This window comes from Salarias fasciatus, chromosome 23 (assembly GCF_902148845.1).
Source record: "Salarias fasciatus chromosome 23, fSalaFa1.1, whole genome shotgun sequence".
NCBI lineage: Eukaryota > Metazoa > Chordata > Actinopteri > Blenniiformes > Blenniidae > Salarias > Salarias fasciatus.
This window is the reverse complement of record NC_043766.1, coordinates 8,662,327-8,687,825: the sequence shown is the minus strand read 5'-3', so window position 1 is coordinate 8,687,825 and position 25,499 is coordinate 8,662,327. Positions and strand designations below refer to the sequence as shown.

At 39.2% G+C, this 25,499-nt stretch overlaps 1 protein-coding gene across 1 annotated transcript in view; it reads right to left on the bottom strand.

Moving 5' to 3' along the window:
- The window catches only part of LOC115382348 (calmodulin-regulated spectrin-associated protein 2-like), a 48,866-nt gene that overhangs the window by 10,143 nt on the left and 13,224 nt on the right, over window positions 1-25,499 (bottom strand). Inside the window, exons 3-11 of the mRNA XM_030084086.1 lie at window positions 18,444-18,605; window positions 16,371-16,454; window positions 9,167-9,199; window positions 8,233-8,374; window positions 7,144-7,283; window positions 700-796; window positions 404-500; window positions 191-222; window positions 4-73 (exon numbers count right to left, since the gene is read on the bottom strand). Of these exons, the coding sequence (XP_029939946.1) occupies window positions 4-73; window positions 191-222; window positions 404-500; window positions 700-796; window positions 7,144-7,283; window positions 8,233-8,374; window positions 9,167-9,199; window positions 16,371-16,454; window positions 18,444-18,605 (857 nt within the window). The remainder of the gene's footprint in view (window positions 1-3; window positions 74-190; window positions 223-403; window positions 501-699; window positions 797-7,143; window positions 7,284-8,232; window positions 8,375-9,166; window positions 9,200-16,370; window positions 16,455-18,443; window positions 18,606-25,499) is intronic.

Below are 25,499 nucleotides of genomic sequence, written 5' to 3'. Positions count from 1 at the left end.
AACCTTTTTTCTTTGGGCCAGGTGCCAAGGTTGCCATCAACAAAGGACATTGATGTTGACCTCTTGATTTCTCCTGAACAACACAAGATATGAAAATTAAAACAATAAATGATTACAAGCAAAAACACATTATTCATTTTTGTGCACAATTAAAGTGTCAATATATGATGATATACTGTTTATAAACTACCTGAGTTCCGAGGTTGTGGACGAAGAGGCAAACTAGGAACAAAAAGAAAGAAAAAACAATCATCATGCAGTCAATCCATTTATTTGTTTTAGGATCTCAGCTTTCTTTGCAGAAATTGACTTGCTTTAGCTGATCGTGACCATCAGAGGGTCAGATAGGGTTGGGTTTTTTTTTTTAAGTAAATCCTGAATACTACATTTTAAACTAACATACCTAGGTCTTTCAGGGCTTGGGGGTCTTTCCATGAAACTTCTCTTTGTTGCTTTAGAGATGGGGATTACTGGTATATTCTTTAACAAGGATGAGGGCTCTGAGGTGCACGGCACAGAAAAGACAACAGATGGTGAGTTTATAATGAACAGACACAGTGTTCGCTGTCTTTTCAAAGGTTTCCAGAGAAAACACACAACGCCTCACTATAGAATCATTATTTCTTGTATCTACAACATGATACTAACATAAAATTTACATCAATAAATTGTTTTACAAAGTAAGAAATTGGAGAATACCTGTGCTCTCAATTTCCAGCACTCTGGGTTTTACAAAAGATGGCTTGACCACTTCAAACCACCAAAACAGCTCTGCCATGAACACCAGGTAATTATTCTGGAAAAAGAAAAACGAAAAATCAAATGAGGAAGATTGAAATCCAAAACCAATACCGGGGTATATTCAACTTTCCACTTCAAAAAAAGCAAATTAATCTCTTAAGAACAAATTCTGAATGTTTTGAAGAACAGCAGCACCTCAGGCATTGGGTACATTCCGCCAGCAGGTGTCACTCTTGAGCACAACTGAGAACCAGAGCTGGTTTGTAATGCTTGCGCGCGCGCACACACACACACACACACACACACACACACACACAAGCAGGACGACTGAGAATGAATGCAGCGATGCAGGAACGACCTTGAGGAAACACGCCCTCTCCCCACCCTCAGTCCATGGTCTCCAGACAAAGACAATGGTGCACAGCTCAGCTCTAAAGGTACCTGAATCACCTCATCAGCAACATTTTGCTGTAGCAAGCACACCAGGACACACATACAACGTACATACACTGCTTAAATTGCTCAACCGCAGTCCACAGGCACACTGGGAGGGCCAGAGGCAATTAACACTGGACAACTTGGGGTGATACTGCAGCATTTCACTTTTCTTTCTTTTTTAAATAACCTCTGCAGCACACATGCCGCTATGCAGAGCTACATGAATCTTAAAAGGTAAGTGTGCAAAGCTATAAGGCACAAAGTTTCAAAAATACTTTAAGTAACTTCACATTATAATTTATTTTTTTCAAAACAGAAAATTATAACTGAATTGGTGAACTGCATTTTCTTTCTGAGGCACACTTCTACTTTTAGTGACCCCTCTCTTAAATGCCGGTAAATGCAAAAATACTATCAATACGAAACAGTGATGTTACCTTCAGGTGTGCTCAGCGTTCCTCAGTAAGTCAGGAAGACCAGAAAAATAAAGAGTAAAAATTCAAAATGAAAGAAGACAAAGAGCAGATCAACTAGGAGAAGAAAATCTCCCGTCATTTGTCCTTCGCAGACTCGTGGCAGTAACCCAGCCTTACTTCTTGTCTGTTCCCATCTGTTCCTCTGAGTACTACTACGGACACACCAGGTGTGAGAGTTATCGCTTAATACCAGCCCTCGGCATCCACGCTGACACACAAACACACTGATCTCCAAACAACCAACCACTGCACTACTGCCCCACCTATCTCTCCATTGACTGGCATCACCACCCCACGGGCTGCAGGAGCACCAGATCTGGTGGCTTGGAGATTTGAGCATGTGAGTGATTCTCAGGGGGAAAAGGAAAAAAAAAAAAAAACAGTAACCTGATTGGTGATTAGAAGGAAGCTCAGAGTTGAGGGTGCTGGGGTGGCTAAAGCTAATCCACTCTGCGGGGATAGACACAAAACCCCCCACGACGCCCTGTGCATGTTCCAAAGACACACCATTACACAGGACAGAGATGAAAAAGAAGTGCAAAGTAAAGACCGACTTGACTGGATTTCTAAAAAAAATGTAAAGAGGCCACGCTACACGTTATCTCATCACACTCAGCGTGAGACAAGGCCAAACAGCACACTGAGCAGTCGGAGAGCATTAATCTCAACAATCACCAGGCCGCAGAGCTGACTGAACCCGTGATTATCAGACTGTAGTACGTGTACCACCATCAGCATCTGGGGGGGATCGGAAATGTATAGATTTTTAATAACACTTTCATCAAAATAGTTCAAAACTTAGATTGAAAAAATATAAAGCATATGAAATGTATTTTCAAAATAAATATAGAAGTAATCAGTCCATAGCTAGTAGTGTAAGCCGGCCATATGTTCAGCTCAGCCATAGTGATGGAGAGTGTGATATTTTCTCCAGAGGCACACACTGTGAAAAGTTTAAGAACCACTAGATTAAAAGATCAGGGTCCAGCAGCCAGACAGACAGAGTCGCTTCTATCTGGAAAATCTGCTTCTTGATTCACTGCCAAGTGTATCAGGCCGCTCACAGTTGTCTGCTAAAAACTCAGAGCACATGTTGTGTTTCTGAAGGAAGAAGTCAAGAAGTGGAAAAGAGACCATTTCCAGAGCAGTCTGGATCAGCGGTTCTCAACTATTCTTTGGTAGCAAACAAGCATTGCGCCATCAGTTTCAAAAACAACCACTAACGTTTGAAGTCCAAACTCTTAAGTTGGACTCATATTGAGTTCTTTTCATCAGTGCTATTTGCAATAATTTTGCTTGTTGCCATCCTTTATCTGTTTAGTTAAACAGTCCATTAAACTAAAGGCCACACTTTTTCACTGAGTGTGTTTGGAGAAATTCCTAAGAAGCAAACGGATTAAAAAAAAAGTACCTGACTCGAGGATGAAATGTGAACAGCTACCTGGAGTCAGTGTAACACAGGTGTGTCAGTGAAATGTGATAAGAACTCACATTTTTACAACAAATCGAGAACCCAATTCATTTTTTTTTCCAGATCATTTTCAATGCAGTTTTCCACATAGAGACACTAACATCAGCCACTCAGAGACAAATGACTAACTGCAATCAAGTCGAAAACACTTCTTATAAATTACTTAAAGCATGTTGATTTCCTTCCTTAGAGCAACATTAAGATGCCTCATGATTAAAAAAGGGAAAAACAAACACTAGAAAAAGCCCAGGGGTGATGAATTTCATTTCTCTTCCACAGGATCCAGAGACAGTAATTTAGATGTGCGGTGAATCAATTAAATGTAGGGTCAGTTAATGGGAGTGGGTTGATGTGATTTACTATCCTGGCGGCCATTAGGAGGGAATGGCTTTAAGCAATGTTTGAGATTTATTACCGGGGGTTGGGTAGGAAAGACTCCAGCTTTATGCTTGGTTAGAGGACAAGGGATGGAATTCAAAGAAATGCTGGCTTTAGTAAACAATCATAATCGTGTTTAGTCCCAGTAGTAAATGTCCTTCAATATTTTATGTTTAATTGCATGTGAAGCTCTACATTTTATGTGTTTCGATTTTCTCATTATTACTTGTGGAGGGGGTCGTGCTTAACTCTGAACAGTTGAAAATTTTTCATTTACAGTTTTCAGAACTACTGTGATAACACTTTTCAAGGAAACAACAGTTAGCTCTGGTAAAATATATTGTTCGACTACCAGTAAAGCATTGGCCAGCTATCAATTGGAAATATTGTTTAATTCTAGGCTTCTAAAAATTATGACTTTTGACAATTGATCGAAAAAAGGATTTTTAAAAATTATTATCAGAAATGATCAACATTGAAATCATTAATGACCTTGTAAGTTATAAGCTATAGCCCTCCTTCACACGCAGGATTATTGGCAGACTTAATGATTCATTAAAAATAAAAAATATATACCTTCTTCCAGATTTTGACATCAAGATTCAGATGGAAAACATTTATTCTGATCGAAGCAAATCATCTGTTCATTGTTGAGGGCAGAATTCACATCGGGAAACAATGTAGCTGTAACTATGTGATTTTTTTTTATGCACAAGTTTTATCATATCAATGTCATGACATTCCTAAAATAGGCTGGTCCTCTTTTTTTCCCCGTCCATGCCGCCCTCTTTCTAATTGTTTCATGCTCTCTATCACTTCCCCTCTTCTCTTCTCTCCTGTTTCCATTTTCTTCCACATCAACACCTCCCTCACGTGCACACCCCCCCGCTGACGCCTCGGCTCAATCTCTCTAATAAGGTCTCTAATAGTGTGACGGGCCACGACTTGCAGCCTCTTGAAGTGTGACTGCCTCGAATCTGGGTCAAGGTTATTGAATATATCTGGTTCTGAATGCAGTTTGGGCCACAGTGCTTCTCCCGGGCACAAAGTCTAACCGACTGGGGTGTTTTGTTATCCCTCCTGAAATTAGTGTCAGCAAAAACATTGTTACTGGCTGGTTCACCAGTTATTATTTTTTGCAGTGAATGTATATGCTGCTGTCATGCTGCTAGGATGGGGACAAGGACAGCACTGTCAGCAATGTGGAGCAAAGAAAGGCATGAGCACTCTGTCAAATACAGTGTCAGAGTATTTCATTATAACGTTTGCTGTAATGTCAAGATATAGTAGTTGATACCATTACTGTGAGGTGGGAGAGTGGGACCATTTGCGGCTTTCCAACACATCAGAAGTAAAATGTGAGTTTTGATTTATTGCAGACAAGTGAATCTACTTTCACTGTTTACTTGTACATTTTATGCGTGTTGAGAAATTAGAAAAACGGAAAAAAGTAAGGTTAACCAGTTAATTTTTATTTTGTTTTCATAAATGCAACATAATTAGCTTTTCTACTTAAAAAAAATCTCTAGAAAGATTCATGTTAAAGATTTATATGCATTTTCTGGCTCCAGACATATTTTATTTGATGCAAAATGGCTCTTGTAGATAAATATTGAGGGTAAAACCATTGTCATTCTGCTGGTCGAGACTGAGCTAGTGTTGCAAAAACAAATCTTTATTTTTTCTTCTTTTTAATATCCAAAAGATAAACATGCAGCATCTAATGTCATTTAAATCATAAAAGATTATTTCTATTACTATATCAAAGAGGACATCTTAATGTCCTATTTTCTTGTTTATAAAAACTAAATTGTTACTCCAAGTCACATCATTCAGTTTGCGAAACGGACTCCTGGCGTCACGTTTGAGAGCAAAAGACACACACGTTTCGTCAGTCCAAAAAATCTGCTGGGGTCTGCCCTTTTTGCGACCTCCACTCTGTCTGCTGAGCACAACTGTCCCGTACCAGAGGACATGCTGAGGTGACAGTCAGGAAAAGTCAGGCTCATCCAAACATATCTTTTTGTTTTTTGTTTTGTCTTCTAGGTGGTTAGGCAGCTCCTATAGATGCACTGAGAACAAACACAAACAGGCCATAGTGGGAAGGTTACATCAGGCCAACAGACAAGTGCGAACACCCTGCAATTATGGCTGCTACTGGGACTTTTATGTGAAAAAAATAGTGAATGTGTTTATTTTGGAGTTTTGGGGAGATTGCAAATAGAAGCTATTGTGCTAATTTATTGAGAGTCCCAACAAGATAAAAACAAAACAAACATATTCACATAGCGAATGACGAAGAGAGAAGTGTTTCCAATCCAAAGGAAATCCTTTATAGAGTTAAAATATCAGTATTAGAATGGAGTCTCTTTTCTATTGGCATCTACAGCTCTGGGATATGATCTAAAATACATTGTAAAAGAAATTCAGTAACACGACAGCTGTATTTGAAAAGCAAGAAATATATGAACAGTCGTGAAACCTCACCCTACACAAAAATAATTGTGATTTCTGTAACTTAAAACAAAATAAAACCAAGCCTTTTCTGATCATGATAAACTCCTACTATGGCAAATATAAAGAAAAACAGCTGAGTGGAATAAAAGCATAGACTCATAACTACACAAAAGCACAGCACTTTTATTCTAAGAACATCATAAAAATGATCCCACAATTAAACTAAATAGATGTGAATAAGTACATACAAATAGAGAGACATATTATGCTTAGATGGATGTGAAGTGAGCTGTAAGTAAGAAAGAGAAAAGCGAGTGTGTCAGACAGAGAGATGCCAAAAAACAACGAGATTTGAAAAGACAGAAAACAGGGAGGCAACACACAACAGAAAAACCAAACAAAAACAATCTCGACCAGCCCAGACTGAATGCAAGACAACAGAGAGAAGAAATATCCACATTTTTTGAATAAAGACCAAAGAAAGTAAAAAAAAAAATTACAAGGAAAGAAGAACTGTTTTTGAGAACTAGTAAAGAAAGGAAAGAGAAGAGTGATGACATTAAATAACTTAAAAATAAACAGAAGAAACTTAAGCCGGGGACGGTCAGCTGAACAGAGCTCTGCAGGCTCGTGGTTGTGAAGACAGAAAGTTAAAGTTAAAAGTTATTTTTTCCTCAGTATGACTCACCGCAGTGGCCAGCGCCGCTGCTCGTTTCTCCTGCTCCAATTTCCCTTTTTTGAATGAAAACCACACCATATGGGCTTCTAATCTGTTTTGTCCAAAGACTTGGAACTGAATTTACAGTCCTTGGGGAAATACCTCTCAACTGAGTTTTGTGATTGTGAACCAACTTTCATAAATGCAATCACTGCATTGGATTCAAAGAGTACCCTTGTAATGATTTAGGCATTTTCGATGTGCTAGATCTTTCCAGTTCTGAACACTGAAAGGCTTGCCAGCCAGGAAACCAACCAACCAATCAACCAACCAAAAAACCAGCCAACCAACCATCCAATCAAGCAACCAACCATCTAACCATCCAAGCAACCAACCACATTTTTTTTTTTTTTTTTTTTTACAAAAAACACAAAACCGTAAGGTTTGAAAGTAATACTGTCTGTCTGATGATAAGCATGGCTGTCATTCATTTCATGTAAAATGCGTTCAGTGTGGAGCAGTACCTTGATGGTGGAGGAGGCGTAGAGCATATCCTCCAGGCTGAAGTGGCAGCAGCTGTTCAGGTTGTCCTTGCAGAAGTCTTGGATGAGCTGCAGGTTGTACAGTCGATCGGCCAGAGTCATGTTCTCTTTTAGGCAGACGTCTAACGGGGCAGAGCAAGCCATCATGTGTCAGTCAGCGTGACGCCACTCAGAATGTGATGACTAAGGCTGGTTTTGCTTTAGCAGCCACCTCAGTGGATTTTACTGAGCTGAAGGGAATGATATAAGATCCAAGATGGATGAAGGGTGTTCCAAACAATTCTGTTTATCTTAAAAAAGAAAAAAAAAAAAAAGGTGCTCAAAGGTCTTAGGTCTCAAGTTTTGTCAATTGTGACTGATAGTGACAGCAGCGTGACTTTATAAGGAACAGGGCTGACCTAGGAGCTAGCTTATCATCAGAGTGATCAATGTTGATTGATTAATCCTTTATCTCTGTGCTTTCCCAGCTGATGTAGTTAACTTTGCATGTGAACACTGGAACAGTGTGCGATTGTGTTTATGTTTATATGTGAGCCCCGTCAACATCTTTAATCAGCAGTGTGATGTAATTATGCTACACCTATTCTTTTCGTTCTTGTATGTTGTTGAGTTGTCATCTATTCTTTACATTGTAGACAAATAGTTTCACAATGACCCTGGTATACATATAGATTATAATTTTTATCCATTTCGACTTGTTCAAAGTTCAACGTGTGAGCTTTCACAATCTTTAGACTCTCTCTTTATAAATTCACACTCACAACTCAAACTTATCAAAGACACCGTTGAAGCATGCCTTTACATTTTAGGAGGATGTTGTTGTTCTGTCATAAGAATATTGACATGAACAGAGGAAGAACAATGCAGAGAAAGGCCCAGAATGAAAAACTGGTCTCCTCAGTGGTGAAAATTGGTGTACAGAAGATAAACAGATGATGATGCTTGTGATTTTAAAATGCTCATCAAACAGTGGCCATGAATAAAGCTGATCAGTATTAGTGCTGCCATTTCTCTGCTTTTCAGATTCAAAACATTGCGTATGAAGTGGCCATTAAGTACATTGCTTCTTACCATCCAGTGGAAGCAGGTGAGGGCAGTAGAAATGCATGAGTGCACCCAGCGCTGAGCCGTCTGTGCTGTCTTTCAGGAGATTGTCCACTTGGGGGATCCAAGGAGCCGGCTGGGTTGTAGTCTGTTCCTTTCTGTAGCGAGCCTGCATAAGAAAAGTGCTATCAACACCACTGAATTGTGCAGTATTATATTGCCTGCATTGTTTCTTTTTTTCCTTCATAGCAATGACTGGTATAAAGAGACACTCAGCAATCTAGCAACAGATGCATCTGTATTGTGTTTTTGAAGAAGAAACTAAGAGATTAAAAGGATTGATCAGATCCTGGATCAAGTGTGTCAACTGCAAAAAACAACACTTAATAGTAAAAGTACTGAAATGGATAACAGTCGTTATGAGCTTTCAAAGTTTAATAATAATATAATTGTCATTGATCTGCTTACAATTATTTAGTTCATGTAATATTATATATTGAGTCTTTATACTCAGTATTGTGAATTACAATACTATAGGCACAGGGATGTGACGATGAAAGAACGGCTTCTTGTGCTCAGTGAGCTATTTCCTGCCAAATACTCCCAGACATCCAAATTCCTGAAATTGATTTCCAATAAAAGCTGCTTTCCTAATCCTCCTTGACCTCTGTTATGATTCCCAGGAGATAAGAAGCTCTATTGATGAGCCTCTTATCATTATCGAGAACAAGAGTGGCAAAGAATCAAACACCTGAAGCATAAGTGGATGGATTTGAGTAAATACAGTGTCCTACCATGAAGAACAATCAACATGACCCAGCACAATATGTGACTTTTGTGAATCAAAATAAGAGAAAGAACGGATGAGATGATTAAATCATGGAAGTCAAGACAGAAAGCGATGGTTAGGGGGGACAAGTACGATCACTATGGACATATGTACGGTATGTCATTGACTTACAGGCACAAGCTTCATGTACCACTTGGTTGGAGACTGCAGCAGCACAGAAAAGGGAAAGACACAACACACATACACAGAAAAATACCTGTTAGTGAGATTAGTAGCAGCATGATTAGCATTACAAAGAAAGACATGACAGGTGTAGGACCAAACAGAGAGAAAATCTTCCCTTTTTTGTTGCTGTACATCCCACTCAACTGAAATAATCCTGGAATCATGTTTAGTGAGGTGTTTAGTTTTGAGTGCACAGGTTCAACTTCCAAAATAGGAGCTGAATTATAGTGCAACTAAATGTGTCATGCTTAGCAGTTCGTAATCACAATTTCTTCAAAATAACAGGAGACGTGGAAATATGATGTTTAAGCTTCCCTTTCAAGTCACAGTGAAACAAACTACTTGTTTATATATGTGACAATTTGAGAAAGTATTTGTGACAGTAAAAGGCTGTGATGCATTGAAAAAAAAAGTCCACAGCTTCATTAGTTTAAAAGTATTTTTAGAAGTTACTGAGATACTGCTTAATGCAGCAGATCCTTTACATAAGGAGGGAAATCGGACATTTGTGTTGATGCTGTGTGCCTACAGATTTAATGCACTGCACACACATGCAAGTTAATGCAAGTGTGTTCATTATATATTCAGTAGCTTTGGACTGAGGACATCTCAAGTGCTGCACTATGGCATATTTTCAGCTTTTTTTCAGTAGAGTTTGAGAGATAAAACTGAAGGATTTTCATAGGCAATTTTGTTTTAGTTGACAACCTTTGAAATAAGTGAAGCCTGCCTGGGTGATAGCACAGTATGGCAAACTGAAGGCAAAGAGTTTAAAGGAGTTCAAGACAAATTCCTTCATAAAAACACGATGTGACGCTGATGTAAGATGTAAACTGGCTTGAAATTTTGCCCATTCGTTCGGATAACATTAGATTTAAATCTGATACACACACATTTTATTATTGCAAATATTATTTTTGCTGAAGCAGTCCATAACCCCCACTGCAACAGTAAGTGCTTGATGGCACTGCAAACTTGAAAAATTTATTGACCTCAAAAAGGCAAGTAAACTCCAGATAAATTTCCTTTTAATTTGTTTTTAAGTAAAAAATGTTTTTCAGTCAAATAAAACACACGCAGATGTGCACATCATGAATGCCTTCTGAACATATTCACACACAAGACAGCATTGTGGGTTAATTGACAGATTTAAGGTTTAATTTATTTTGAATTTGTTGGAGCATTTGGTCTCACAAATCCTCCTTCAGGCAAACAGTTTTTGTGTTAAACCATAAAGTGGAATTTAAGGCTGTTCATGAAGCAGCCTGACATGACTTTTCCAAAAATGATCCGAACCTTTAACTGCTCATTGTCATGTGAGTTAATTTGAAAAAAAATGTAGATAAACAACATTCCCACTGCACAAATGCATCCGTCAGCTACTCGCTGACAATGTAAGCTGATCCCAAAAGAGGCAAGGCTTGCCTCAGTTAGCAGCTAATTCCCGAACTACCAAGACGCATCAAAGACCCAAAATGTAAGTGCCACTCAAAGTGGCTGGCAAGTCCTCAACTTCAAAGCGAAGAAGTGACTTGCGAGAAACTGCAGCCGCTTTGTACTGAAACCGTCAAAACAAAACTTGGAGGCACCAAGACGATAAAAAGATCAATTGTAGCTTTCTTGGGTTCCCCTGATTTGATTAACGTCACACCTCTTTGAAAACGCTTTGAGGTGCCTGATGTCGTCAGAGGAGCACACCTGATGTAATCTAATCTGCAGCATATTTGTCAGGCTGTCTGTGGCCGGATGGGCTTTGAAAGAGAGGGAAACAGTTTAGAAACTGTCTGAGGATTGAAGTAAGACAATACTCTAGCAACAACGAATTTATGCTTTTTTTTTTAACAGTAAAAGTTTGTGCCGACTTCAGTTTAGTTTTACTTCATTTTAGTTCTGCATAGGTAAAAAACACACATTTCAGTTTTGCTCAGTTATAAATAGAAAGGAGCTCTACTTTCCAGCTGTTTTAAACATTTTATTGTTGCAATTACAACACACTCACTGTAACTCACTACGTTAGTTAAACAGTAGATATACAAACTCTAGAAATACACGTCAGCTTCTTCTCGCCAAACATTTACTTTAAGCAATAGCTGTGGTCTAAACATCTATTTGTCGAGATAATGTCACCCTCTATGAAACATTTATTCATGTGAAAAGCACAAAAAGACAGAAAAATCAGCCACATCAAGTGAAATATCCGTAGATGGAAATTAGAGAGCTGGGAGAGACAGAGAGAAAAACTGTGCCCTTTCATTGCCTTTCCATTACATGATGGGAAAAAGTCACAGCAGACCCACAGGCCAACGCGGATGTGAGGCTGGCAGTGGCGTGGCTGGAACAGAAGCGGTAGCTTAGGGTGCTGCTAACTCTGAGACAGTTAAGGTTAAGTTAAGGACACTCAATGTTAGATTGTTTTTGTCACACATACAGTCTTAAAGTGTTTCACTTTCTCATTTAACCATTTCTTCATACCAGTGGCAAGAAATATTCATGCAGAAGGGGCTGTACTGTCCAGATGATTTTTAGAAGGGATGTTATGGTCGTACTTTTGAAAGATATCCAAATAAAAATACAGAAAATACAGTGAACGCTCAAGTTATTTTTGCAGGAAGATTTGAAAAACACCCTAAGTGTTTGGTGTCAGTATGTTCTGATGACCAATCCTAATTCTTTGGTTATCAAGTAACACAGAGCAAGGTGTATTGTTCTATTTTTTTTGTAAGTGTGGAAAAAAATAGGACCATGTTATGAGGATATGATGGATAATATCTTAATTGACCAAAAATAATTGATGGATTTACTCTTCACTTTGTTTTTGTCATGATTCCGTGCACAAAACACAAGTTAAAAAAAAAAAAAAAAAAAAAAAAAAACCTGACCCCCAGACTCCTTTTTGCTGTTCCTCCACTAATTTCTCTAGTAAACCTCAGAGGAGGCTTGTGCTGAACGGGGTGAGACAAACTGTTAATTCAAACTAAATCCACCGATCAAACCCCTGAGGAGCAGCAAAGCTCTAATCTGTCATCTCTCTACAGCAGGACACACACATGCCTGGAAAGTGCATGTACTTCTTATTCATGTTTACTTTTACATGTGTGTATCTCTGCCAAAACAATCATCCAACCAAGGTTCATCCTCTCATCCTGACATGTCTAGCTGTGCCACAGCTCAGCTCTTTGCCACTACAGAGGATTAGTTTGGTCTTCTCTACTATCTTGATGCCGCTTCAGCATGTGCCTCCACCATCTCCACCACCCTCACTTTCGGATGCAACGGAAGAAGCTTAAACACAGTTTCCCTGCTGGGTGACATGGTGCTGTCCACAAAAGGTAGGTGTCTGACAGAGTCTGCATGCGTGACTCACACTGCAGTCATACAACAGAGACGAGGGGAAGTGAGGGGAGTGATAGTAGGATCAGGAAGGGATCGTTCAATCTCCAAGACAGGATAAACAGAGGGGCTTGATTTTAAAAATAAATCTCAATTCATCTTGTCTGTCAAAAAAAAAAAATCAGTCTCCATCTTCATCCAATGCAAGTAATCAAGTAAAAAAAGCAACAAAAAAATACCCTCAAAAAACAATCAAACATAAATGCATAAAACATACAGCAACATATAAAAGAGAAGAAAATGGTCAGAAATGGTTCTGCCAAACACTTCATCATCAGAAACTTGCTGTTCTCTCTGAAATCCAGGAAGTGAATGAAACCCCTGAGCAGCAGCATATATATGGACTTCAGTAAATACGCATTTGGATGTCTGCAGCATGCAATAACTGATTTTTACCAAAGCTGAAATGGGAACAGTGTCACCCATGAGCAAGAGAGAGCTGTCACTGTGTGGATGCCGATCTCACACAGGCACTGATCCGCATGAGCTGCCTAGAGGTTACAGACGACGTTCACAAAGAACCAACTCTACAGCTTGGGGGCTAAATAAATGGACGTGCTATCACTCAAGTAACAAACGGACTTATGACCCATATATGACACACTCAGTCGGTGACATTGTGCTTCATGACAAAAAGCTTTAACTTTGAGCCAAGAGGTTTGAGAAAAAGAGCTGCCAGTTCAACAGGCATGTAAAAGATTTAACAACGGTGTGATGACGCTCTACTAGGGTGACAGAGTGTGTGTCCTCCTTTGTGTTTGATAGCTGAAATGTTCAGTGCTGCGTCTGCACACTGACTCGTCAGATCAGCCTCAAACACATGCGCACAGGCATGTGTGTGCATGCACACGCGCACACGCACGCACGCACGCACGCACGCACGCACGCACGCACGCACGCACGCACGCACACACACACACACACACACACGCACACACGCACACACGCACACACGCACACACGCACAGTCTTGTATTTCTATCCTTGTGGGGACCGTCCATTGACTCCCATTCATGTCTACCCCCTAACCCTGACCCTTACCCTAACCCTAACCCACACCACAACAAAGCCTAACCCTAAAGAAATGTTTCTGCACTTTTACTTTTTTCAGTAACAACAACATGGTCAAGAAAACACTGTTTCTCCTACTTAGGACCGGAAAAAGGTCCCCACAAGGCACGTCGTTCCACGTTTTGCTATCCTTGTGGGGACATTTGGCCCCGACAAGGATAGAAATACAAGAACGCACACACACACACACACACACACACACACACACACACACACACACACACACACACACACACACACACACACACACACACACACACACACACACACACACACACACACACACACACACACACACACACACACACACACACACAGTCTCCTTCCATTTCTGCAAGCTAAAACACACAAGATAAAGTTGTTATTTTTTTTCTGAATGGATAAACTTTCTTACTTGAGGAACATCTGAACAACAAAATCAAAATGGACAGTGACGACTCAGTAAGGCTGTCTGACATAACCTGTGGTAGAAATTACGCTTGGAAATGAACAATGGCAGATATGAGAGAGGCTGGAGAGAAGCCTCAGGGGTCGAGCAGCGATCAAAACCAGCGCAATGCAGAAATGTGGTGGAATTAAATTAAAAAGAGAGAAGAGAGAAGAATGAGTGCATTTTCATGGTTACGGAACATGTGTTGAGGGGGTTTGTGACTTTCAGGGGTCAGTAAAACTCACTCAAATCTACTGGTGATGCATATGAATGATGGTAGAAGAAGCAAAGCATGAAGGGTGAAGATGGAGGTGAATACTAGAGTAAAATTATCCATACGCAGCCTCCCCTCAACTCTCATATCTCATCACCGTAGTCTGAGAAGACGCAAAGCCGGTCATCTCACTGCAGCGTCATAATGTGGTGGACACGAAACAGTTATGCCTCAACTGCGTCATTCAGACACTCTCCACGAACACAAAGAAGCTTCAATTACAAGATATTTGAGATGCATCAGTACATGAATGTGAGTTTTCAGATTAAAGATGCCTCAAAGTGCTGTAAAATCAGGGTGGCTGAAATTGAATTAACTGGGGAGCAGTTGATATCCTTTTGATACAATACCGGCAGTAAACAAGCCCAAACATTTTATTCAATACCCGAGACTGCTTCTGTAGCAGGAACACATCCAGCAAATTTGACAGACTGGGATTAAGGCCAATTTTTATCAAAGAAAGTATTTTAGCCTTTAGACCACTTCTATTTGTGTATACTCAGTGTGGACAGCTGGTTCAGAGTAGATAGATGCCCTACGATGATGGGAGAAGGGATGAAGCTGCTCATGAGAATGTTGACAGGAGCATCCCACGAGAAGTTTGGCCGCACAAAAGACCAGCTAGGGACCCTTATTTCAACTGTGTCCATCGCTGAGATGAACAAGTGTGTGTAAACTCTGAAAAGCTCTGCACATTCTTCAGTTTTGTTTTGCAGCGTGGGGCTATCCTCCAGAGGGCCTGCTCCATCGGCCACCAAACTGAGAGACGCAGTGGATTTCTGCTGCTTTATTCTCCTTGTAATTAATTTTTGTTAATTGGGATTTGTTCATTTTCTGTTCCGTCTTTAAACATAGAAAGGATTAGCATTAGAGGATAACATACATCTTTTTTATCATCCCTGACTGAAATGGAGGAGGTGAACTATCATTATGCTAAAATACTGCTTAATAAAACAAAGATAATTAAAATCAAGTTCGCAACCCTGGCAACCACTATATATTTCACTTAAAAAAATATAAGATCACATAGCTTTTGAAAAATGAATCAATGTTGTAAATACTGCTTAAATAACCAACTGACTGCCTGAAACGACACAGCTATATAACTTTAAAAGACACTAATAGTAATGAATAATAATCCTAAAATGGGCCCTTGCTTTATAAATCAATCAATCAATAAATAAATTAATAAACAATATTTCCCAAACAATATTAAAAGAGTGAACGGATGATGACCTTTATAAATTAGAAAACATTGTATGTTAAAATTTACAGATGTAAAAAAAAAAAAAAGCTATCACTTTAGATTGTGTAATCTAGTTGTTGAGTGTATGGTTCTGTTAACTTCCAGGTACTTGAGTGAATGAGATTCAGGGAGTCAACAAAAATAATATATTGTAAACAGTAACACTTTCTAAAATATATTTCACAGACACAAACAGAAACACACAGGCCACACGAGGATGTCTTAGAGAACCATGAATTGTTGCTGATGGTAGACATAGTTGCATAACAGATTTGTACTTTGGGCAAGACCCCAAATGTTTTTGACCTTACACTAAATGACTGCTAGACTAATTAGACTGGAGAGTGCTGATCTTCTGGTGAGGGCACAAACGAAGCGGCTGAGGCATGTAGAGTTGTCTAGATAGATAAAAGCATTGCGATGTTGAAGCTGTAACCTTGCATCCCCTCGTTTTGTGATTTAATACAAACAGACTGAACTTAGTCCAAAGCTCAGACATATGAGTGAGATTTTCCCTCGATGTTAGCAGTTTTAACAACTTAAGTTGTGTTGAGGAAGCTGCTGCCGGGCTTTACAGCAACACAGACGTCCGCGTCAAGTGTCTGTCAGTTGAAAAGGCAAACGTTCTGAATCTATTAGGTGAAGTCAAGGATTTTACTGACACAGAATCTGTCCATCAAACTTGTAAGACGCTTGTATGTTTTCTGTTTTGTTTGTGGTAATGCAGTTAATTACTCACCCGAGGACTCCCAGCTGTCTCAGCACTCTGTGTTTCCTTCTTCCTCTGCTCCTGAGCTACAATGTCTTTCAGATATTCATTCACCTGGAAGAGAGCACATGTTTGACCACAATTACCACAAGCAGCATTTTCAATCCAAAGAAACAAGAGTGAGCACATTGAACCCTGGAGGGCCCAAGTCACCCGTAGCTTCTACTGTATGTGTTCCAGCTTCAGCACACCTTAGTGAATACAAAAATACATCCTAATGCTTGTGAGAAGTCATGGTCCAACAATTCTTGATGACGGCGGTTAAAATGAAAATCGGTGTACTTTATTGGCCTGTCTAGTGGAGTTAACAAGCTATGCTACAAACCAAAATGTGAAAACAACAGCCTTTTCATGCTCGTAGAAGCAACATCTAGAAGCAGCGTTAACTTCACGTGCATCATTGTATCTGTGTACATAACATAACAACTCGTTTCCCAATTATCTACAGATTTTTCTCAGCCGACAGTGTCTTGCCATCATATGACCACTCCAAGATGTGAAGTGGGACAAAGTCAACTAGCAACTTTCACAGTTTCCAACTGTGTGAATATGCCTTGTGAATATTGTGAACAGAAGTGCCCACATGTGCTATAAATAGGTGAGTGTAGGACAACTTATATATCTCAAAGACAAACTCCTACACCTCCTATTCTGTGTGCCATGGTGCATAATAAACAGTTGGTTATTGGAATTTTATTGTAATGGCAGTGGTTAATCATGTCAGCCAGTCTAGTATTGAACTTAAAAAAAAAGGAAAACAACAAAACACTGTATTCACCTGATTGTAACTTTTCTACTCCTTATTGGCAGAAGACTGTGATTGCATTGTAGTGTGTGCATGTGTCAACTACGTTCCCCTCACAGCACAGTATGAATCCACAACCAAAGAATATCACTTAAGTACGTCACTACTGTACTTCCTTCTTTGACTTTCTTTGCTATACTGTTTTTATACCTTTGAAAACTGCAGCCCCACGGAGTCCAGAAAAAAAATCTTACTTATCTTAATTTTTTTGGCTGAGTTGTTGCAGTTTGTATTAAACAGTGAAGTCAAGTGGAGTGAAGTTGTATTCATTTCAATCAAAGCTAACCTCTTTCGGTTGATTACAGGTTCAAGCAAATGGACGTGGTGAAATGTATCCATGTAGGCCAGTGGACTCAAACTGCGAGCCATATGTCTGACCAGTAGGACACCAAGACCACACCTCCTGTCAGCTATTGTCCTGTGTGAGCAGTGTGTGTGTCTGTGTGTGTGTGCTGCTCAGTTCAGAGCTGGCAGAAACCCAGCGTTCCTACTAAAAGAATGTAAACAGACCAGACTGTATTGAGGAGTCACAGCCATCTGTTCCAGTGTACGTACACTGACACTTAAAAACTGAAAAATCCTCATTTACACACCACATGGTCACATGTAATGACACTGGCTGATCATTCTTTTGGGAATACCTGGTAGCTCCTGAAAGGAATCCATGTGAAACATGTGTGAGAAGCAGTAAACTCCAATGTCCATTGAAATAATATACCAAGCCAACCACTTCAGCCAGTAATCTTCAAAGGTGAATTTAAATTTTAAAAAAAAAGGTTTTTGACTGAATGAATGAAGCATTTGAAAACATCAGTCCAGTAAAATGTTATAATGTTATAAACACTTGCAAAGCATCTCACATTCATCATTCCAGCAACAGGTTTCAAACATTTCAGATCACCTGTGTGCTGCACACAACATGACTTCATGTCTCCGAGACTAAACCATGTGTGTGGAGCAGATTTCATGATATTTAGATCAGTGATTCAAGTGAGTATCTCACTCCACTGTAACATCACATTTTCAAATTTTCAGCGTTCAAACTTTGTGTTGGTAAAAAGTCTGTGAAACAGATCCTCAACAGGAAAAAATGTGCTAAACGAGCAACAAGGGAAACCTGTAATTACACATATGCCTTGAAAAATGCAGATGGATCTGCAGTGAGGCCCATAACAGCTTCATATTTAATCTTCTACCACCAATACCACATACACACACTTACTTATACCATTACACACCTTGTTGATCCAGGTGGTCACTGTGTCTTCTGTGTCGTAAGGTGTTTCCACCTCAGGGTCACAGGATGAGTACTGGCTAATGCAAGCCATCACCTTCTCCACACTGACAGTCTCCACTGTGTAAGCCATCATCAGAGTGTCAATCATAGCCAGGTGGGCGCTCTGGAAGAGAAAACAGAGCATTTAAAGCTTGAAGAGAGAAAAACAAAGCTGTGCTGTGAGTGCAGCTGGGGCTGAATTTACAGAGACAGTATAGGCACATCATTTACAGGCTCAGTTTGTTGTTGTGCCCATCTGTGCACTTAGGTACTGTCAGGCAAATTAAACACTGTATTGGAATTGATATTGTGAATAAATCCATACGGAACACTGTAGGAAAAGAAATGCAAGGAGGACTACAGAACAAAACAAGAATCAGACAATATAAGTCTGATTGGATGTATATAATTAAAAAAATAAATATATATTAAAATTAGTCTATTTGAAAATTGAGAGCCAATAGAGATAAGTACATGAAACAAAATAAAAGCATCGCAGTGCACTGCTATTCAAACAAGTTGTCAGCCAGACTTGAAACTGCTTGATTGATTTCCTTTTAGAATATTATTTAAAAATTGTCGAGTAATTTGCTGTACAGTAGCTAAGTGTGGAAAAACAGCAATATGACGGCAGTGATTTACAACATCGGAGGAAGACCCAAAAGCCTTTCTTATAATGTACATCAGAAATCTCATCTTTAGCTGACGTCCCTGCGGCTGTTGCCCTGGAAACAAGTGCATCCAACCCTTGCTACAGACCCAGTTTGCTCAGAGCGACTGTTCTTCCTCGAGAAGACTGAGTTAAGACGTCTTCCTGACAACGAGTCCAAGCAGCAGCACTGGTGTCTGCACTCGTCTTTAACCTCAGAGTTCAGATTTATAAACCGTGTTATTTCAGTCATCACTCGTCATGTGTCGTGCAAATGGTAGAAGTCAGATATACTTTGGATATTTCACAAAAAAGCAAAAATGAAAACAAAAAACAAATATTTCAAGACCTAAATAATATTTATGGCAATATAAAGCTCGTAAGCTACAAAAGTGAAATCAACTTTTATAGTCAAAAAATCAGAATATCTAAAAAGATTACATAATTATCTTGTTTTATCATCACATGGAAAATTAAATTAAAAAAAGCGTTTAAATATTCAAGCTCAGTATCTGACCAAAAAAATATTTCAATGACAGTTTATGTTTTATTAAAAGCAACTATATTCACTAAAGCAGCTTCTATGGCAGCTCCTAACTCTGTTACAAAACAGTACACAGAGCAGGTTATGTTTATGTCTGTGATTTTGTTTTTACCAAAGATATAAACTTCACTGCCACAGATAAGTTTGTTCTCATCTCTGTGAACACTATATATTAAACCAATAAACAGGACTTATACAGGGAGCAGCAGCGTCTGAGGTTAGAGGAGAACAGTCAGAAGGTGACAAAGAGTAAATCTGTTTACTCTATTATCTGTTAATGAATACAACCTTGGAAAACGAGGCAATACAGTTGAAACCACCCAAGATGTTATTATTGTCAGCTAAGACCTGGAAACTGAACAAGTGGATGAACTTTGATGGCATAATTCCTATTTTCACATGAATTCAAAGGAAATGCCTTTCAATCACTTTAAATATACATTTAAACTTTTATTTTTCAGAAATATTTTTTTCTCCAAGTCTTTAAGGAAAAAAAGTCTGCCAGCAGTGAAAGTTGATGTGTATGTGTGCATGTGTGTGTAAGGATCTGAGTGAGTTTGATGAGGGTTAAACTGAGACTGGAGAGGTTTAGAGCATCGCCAAAACTACAGATGTTTAGAGGTGTTCCTGTCTGTAGTGGTCAATATTTATCAAAATGAGTTCATGGAAAAGTAGTGACTTGGCAACAGTTGCAGCCGAGGAGCATTCATGCATACGGACCCAGCAAGGCCTCGTTATCTGATACGATATCTCGATATTTGGGACAGATCACAGAACATGCACAGAGGGCTGAAGTCTCGGCAGCAGCAGCATTGTCAACTACAAACTCTTAAGCAAGTCGTCATAAAGTTGTTGTCAGATCTATTCATGACCTCAGTGTCATTGCATCTTGTTTCAGCTGCTTGCAGTAGAATAATGCCTCAAGCCACAATGCTCCACTCATCTGGAACTGGTTTCTTGTGCATGGCAGAGAGAACGCCACATGCCAGTGGCCTCCACAGTCACCAGATCGCAGTTAACCAGAGCATCATAGAGATGTGCTGGACTACCAGATTCACAACCGAAAAACCTGCTGAAACCATGTGACTGTAATATGAAAGATGAGAGCAACATCACTAAGGAGCCTTTCTGACACTCGTCAAATGTATCCCATCTCTCACTGGGAGAAAAGTGAACTCAATGTTGTGGTGGTAAGTGTGAATATGGGGCTAACTTGTAGCGCTGCATCACCTATACGACTCAAAACAAATGAAAGATTCATTTCATTGTTCAACACAACACAGAAAATACAAACAGCGACAAAATACTGTTTATTTTAAATTACCAATTAAAGGAATTGGCCAGTGGCTTATTGATGAATAATTTCTATGGAATAATCTATGTGTAACTTACAAATAGAAACCCAAAACAGACAGAGACAGACAGACAGACAGACAGACAGACAGACAACATAGTCATGCAATATTTGAAAATTATCATTACAATGTGGAAAATTTGATTTTGGTGAGAATACATTTGAGCATTTGTAGATATGAAGTAAGTCTGCACAGTAAATTTCATCAGCTTTGTTTTCCCTGTCTCTGATCTGGCAACCAGGCGGCAAAGCAACCGCCTGTAATAACACACTGCCAAGATGTGTCCCATTGGAAATCACTTAGCATGTCTAAACAAGATGATACATAATCCAAATGATACCAATAAAACTAAATACATGCATCTAAACAATCCTGTTATCAGGCTGGTGACGGTGGTTACAACTCTGCTTTCCATTTGCACAACAAAACTATCAATTCCAGGCAACATTATTTTTATAAAGGACCAGAGAGAATTGTAAACCCTCAAAGGTTTCTCCCACTCCCACTCTGTCTTCATTTCCTTCCCGCTGAGTAATTGAAGGATATTGATTGTGATCGGCTGTGGGGTGACGAGATAAAATGGCAACAGGAAAAGTTAATTTTATTTGTTAGACCACAGACCTGAAGCCTTTAATAACAGTGAATGACAACAAGGGATTGTGTGGGACGGAGAGGTGAAGGACCTAGAGCTCAGTTCAAGATTCATTTGCTTTCACTGAGATAATGAATATTTCATGAAGAAACAACATAACCACACTCGACAAGCAGAGATATTGTTTCAATGAACCGTATGAACCAATGCCCCGTAACAAAACCAACATCTGTGAAAAGTGTATGAGATAGAAACTGAAAATAGAAACATGAAATAAGTGAATAAAGAACCAGTGACAATAATAATCCGTCGATTTGACTTTCTCTAATAGCCATCTAAATATTGAATGTCTATAATCACGTTTATTTGTTGAGAATTTATCTTCTGGCAATGCCTCTCGCGGTCTTCAGATTTTTATCCCATGAAGATAAAACATACAATGATGTAAATTCCTGTGTATTTGCATTTTCTTGGTTTACGGTATATGTTGCGCAGCAGACAAAGGCTGGAACAAAACATTTTGACATGACTCTTTGCCCCAAGGATGGAGTTACTGAGCTAATTAATTAATTGAGTTAACAATTAATGAGGCTGATCGAGTTCACTAGCATGGTCAAACTGCTTGAAATTCTAAAGCTTCATACTGTTTGTGTTGTGTTCAATATCATCTTCAAGCAAATATGCTTACTGAAGATGGCATAACAGAGCCTTTGTGTTCTGTCAGTTGCTCCAAAACAGCGACCCTTTTCTACGTGAATAAAAGAATACAAGTGGAAATTGCCTTTTGAACATTCTCTGCACTTCATCTGGTTTACTTGTCGCTGCTGCACAGCGTGACGCTCACAGAAATGGATGGTTAGTGAAGGATTGGCTGACCGTGTGCAAATGTCAGACAAAATTTAGAGGGGCAGTAAAGCTATAGTAATTGGATGTATGTAGCGAAGAGAGGAAAAAAGGAAAGAAGCCATTGAAAATTTCTTCACCGCCTGAAGAAAGGGTCAGCCTTTCTCATTACCGCAGACATGACTGTCGTTGGCAGTCGAGCTGTTTCCTCTCAAACATCCCCTGACGTCATGCTTACTAACCTTTCAGGTTTGCTGGGAGCATATGCTTTTGATTCAAAATGGCTGTAGCCCAATGGTGTTAAACCAGCGGGGGTGGGCCTCTCCTGGGGGGTGCCAGAGAGCATCAGGATATAACCAGGGGGCTGTTCGACGGCATGATTAAGTTCTTTTTAATTCTTTAAATGAAAAAAGATATAAAAAAAAATAATAATAATTTAAAAAAGTGTGTTGGGGTGGCGGGAGTAAAACTGCAAAAATGACTTTATGAAAACAAATGTTTAGAACTGATTTTTTTTGTAGGTGTGATCAGACAAATCAAAGATGTAAAAACAGTTGAGTGCAAAAACATAACAGTTTTAGCAACAGTAACAACATATAAAGACTCCCCAGATATTTTAAATTGAAAGCATTAATGCCTTTCACTGTTTTACCGTATTCATACAGCTGAACAAAATGAAACCACAGAGCCGCCCGGCACAATGTCAGCAGCCACCGCTCGGCCCACTGGATCAGTCACTGATCAAATGTCCTGCTTGGGGGTATCTCCATAGCAGAACGAGGAGAAACGTAGCCCTTTCATCCCATTTGATTTATTTCCCAGGACACAAACTGATGACTTTGTAATCATAAAGCAGCTCAAGATATTTCCAATATCATACACTGCATGTAAAAATGGTTCTAATGAGCTGATCTTCACCACGAGAGGTAGAATGGTTTACACACGTCCAAGAAGGAATGCAAAAACACGAAACAACGCTTACACATACATTTTGCTCTCGATCAAAATGGCTGGACTGCTTAAATTGTGTTCTAAATACGTAAGAAGATGCTGCTTCATGGTCAATATCCTGTTTTTTAACTGTATCCCTACCAAGGGAAATAGGCAAGCTGCTCATTTTTTATTAAAGTGGAAATTCGAAGGTGAAAATCCACTTTATACGGGCTTGATTTAACATCAGACCAAGGGACTGCAAACATGAACCACAGCCACTTCCAAAATGCAACGTGTTAAGTGTTATATCTCTCATTTGTGTGTCTAAATTAAAATTTACATTGTCAGACCAATGAGCTGCCCCTGATCAACCCTTTGATACTGATAAACAAACAAACAAAAAAGAACATTTTCATTCTCAGGATTAATGTGATACGGCTCCGGAGGGGAGAAAAAAAGGCTTTGAAGAAATCAGATGTCTGAGCTTTTCTCCTCTTCTTAATGACATTTAACAATATCAAAATTAACTTCTAATAAGTGTTGATGGTTTGAAAATTGTAATGATATAAATAACCATACAGGCTATGTCGATGATTTATGATAATTCCCAAAGTTTTTTAATGAACTTTCAGCAGAGGAAGTGGAAATGGATGCAGAAAGAGACCATTGTGCTATGCGCACACACACACACGAACGCACGCACGCACGCACACACAAGCAAAAAGTGATCTAACATTAGCTGGTGGGTGATGTAATATTGAAAAGAGGCCTGCTTTTAGCATCAAAGCTCCGCTGCGCTGGTGGAGAGTCCAGATGTCTAAAAACTGAATCTGTCTACCTTCAGGTAACTTCACGCCAGCTCAGCTGGACATAGAAAACCACTCAGCTGCACCACTCTCTGGTGTCTTTCAAAGGTCATAACTACTGTAAAAGTAAAGTCCTAAAGAGAAATTTCATCCTTTCGTATATTTTCGGCCATATTTCAGCAACTAATCAATTTACATAATTTTAAGACATAAAGAAGTACTACATTTAATGGTTGTGCTATTTGCAACACATATATATTTTGTGTGGATACATATGTACTTGAAGTGTTGCACTTTTACAATTCAAGTAGTTATATATTCCACCTAAAGACAGGCATGACTTTGAAATAAAATATCAACGAATGGCTTCTATAGGCAGAGCTGAAGTGTATGTTCACAGAATTAATTCACTCAATCCTTTATGTGCATGTTTTGAGAATTATGATTAGTATACGAAGTGTATTCCATTTACCTTTAGCTTGTGTGATTACACAATGCTGCCTGATGTAAACTGCCCAAATCAATAAAAACAAGTTAAGGTGTTTCTGAAGTTAAGTCAAAAACTTAGTGTGGAATATACAGAGTGACAGTTTTAAAATGTGTGGACTCACCAGTCAGACTGTTTCGTAGTTTTAGAACGTGTGACAGTTTTAGAATATTTCATAGTGTGCTGGAAGATAAATGGGGGTGTTAAAAGATCATTTCAGGTTCAAACCTACTCTGTGGAGAGTGTGTCTTCTCCCGGTGCCTGTGTGAGATTTCTTTGGGCATTTGAACTTTCTCCCACAGCCCAGAGACATGGGCAGAATGGGAAAAAGACCACTGTGCCAATTTAAAACTACCAAAGGCACTTGCACTTTAATTTTCCCAAGATGCAATTTGTTGGCCTTTCACATTGTAAAGCATTTCAACATAATAATCTATGGAAGCTCACACTGAGAATTAAAATTTATGTTAAACCTATAGAAAAGCTGGGGGGAGGGTGGCATTAAATTATATAATTGAAGAGACTGAATGTCTGACTTGACCAAATGTATTTGACCTATGACACTTGGGAAACACATCAACACCATTTTCCAAGAAGATTAAAGTCCAGGTTCTCTCAGACTGACTAGTGTCCACTGAGCTGTAGAACAAACAATACTTGATGCAGAAAGAATGTCTACGTAATAAAACAACAACACACACCCATTTAGAGTTGGGTTCATTTACATAAGTCCAAAAATACTCCTTACAATCAGATTGAGCGGTCAATCTCTTTCAAAATGTTTCATGTAGCCACCTTAGCAGATCCGA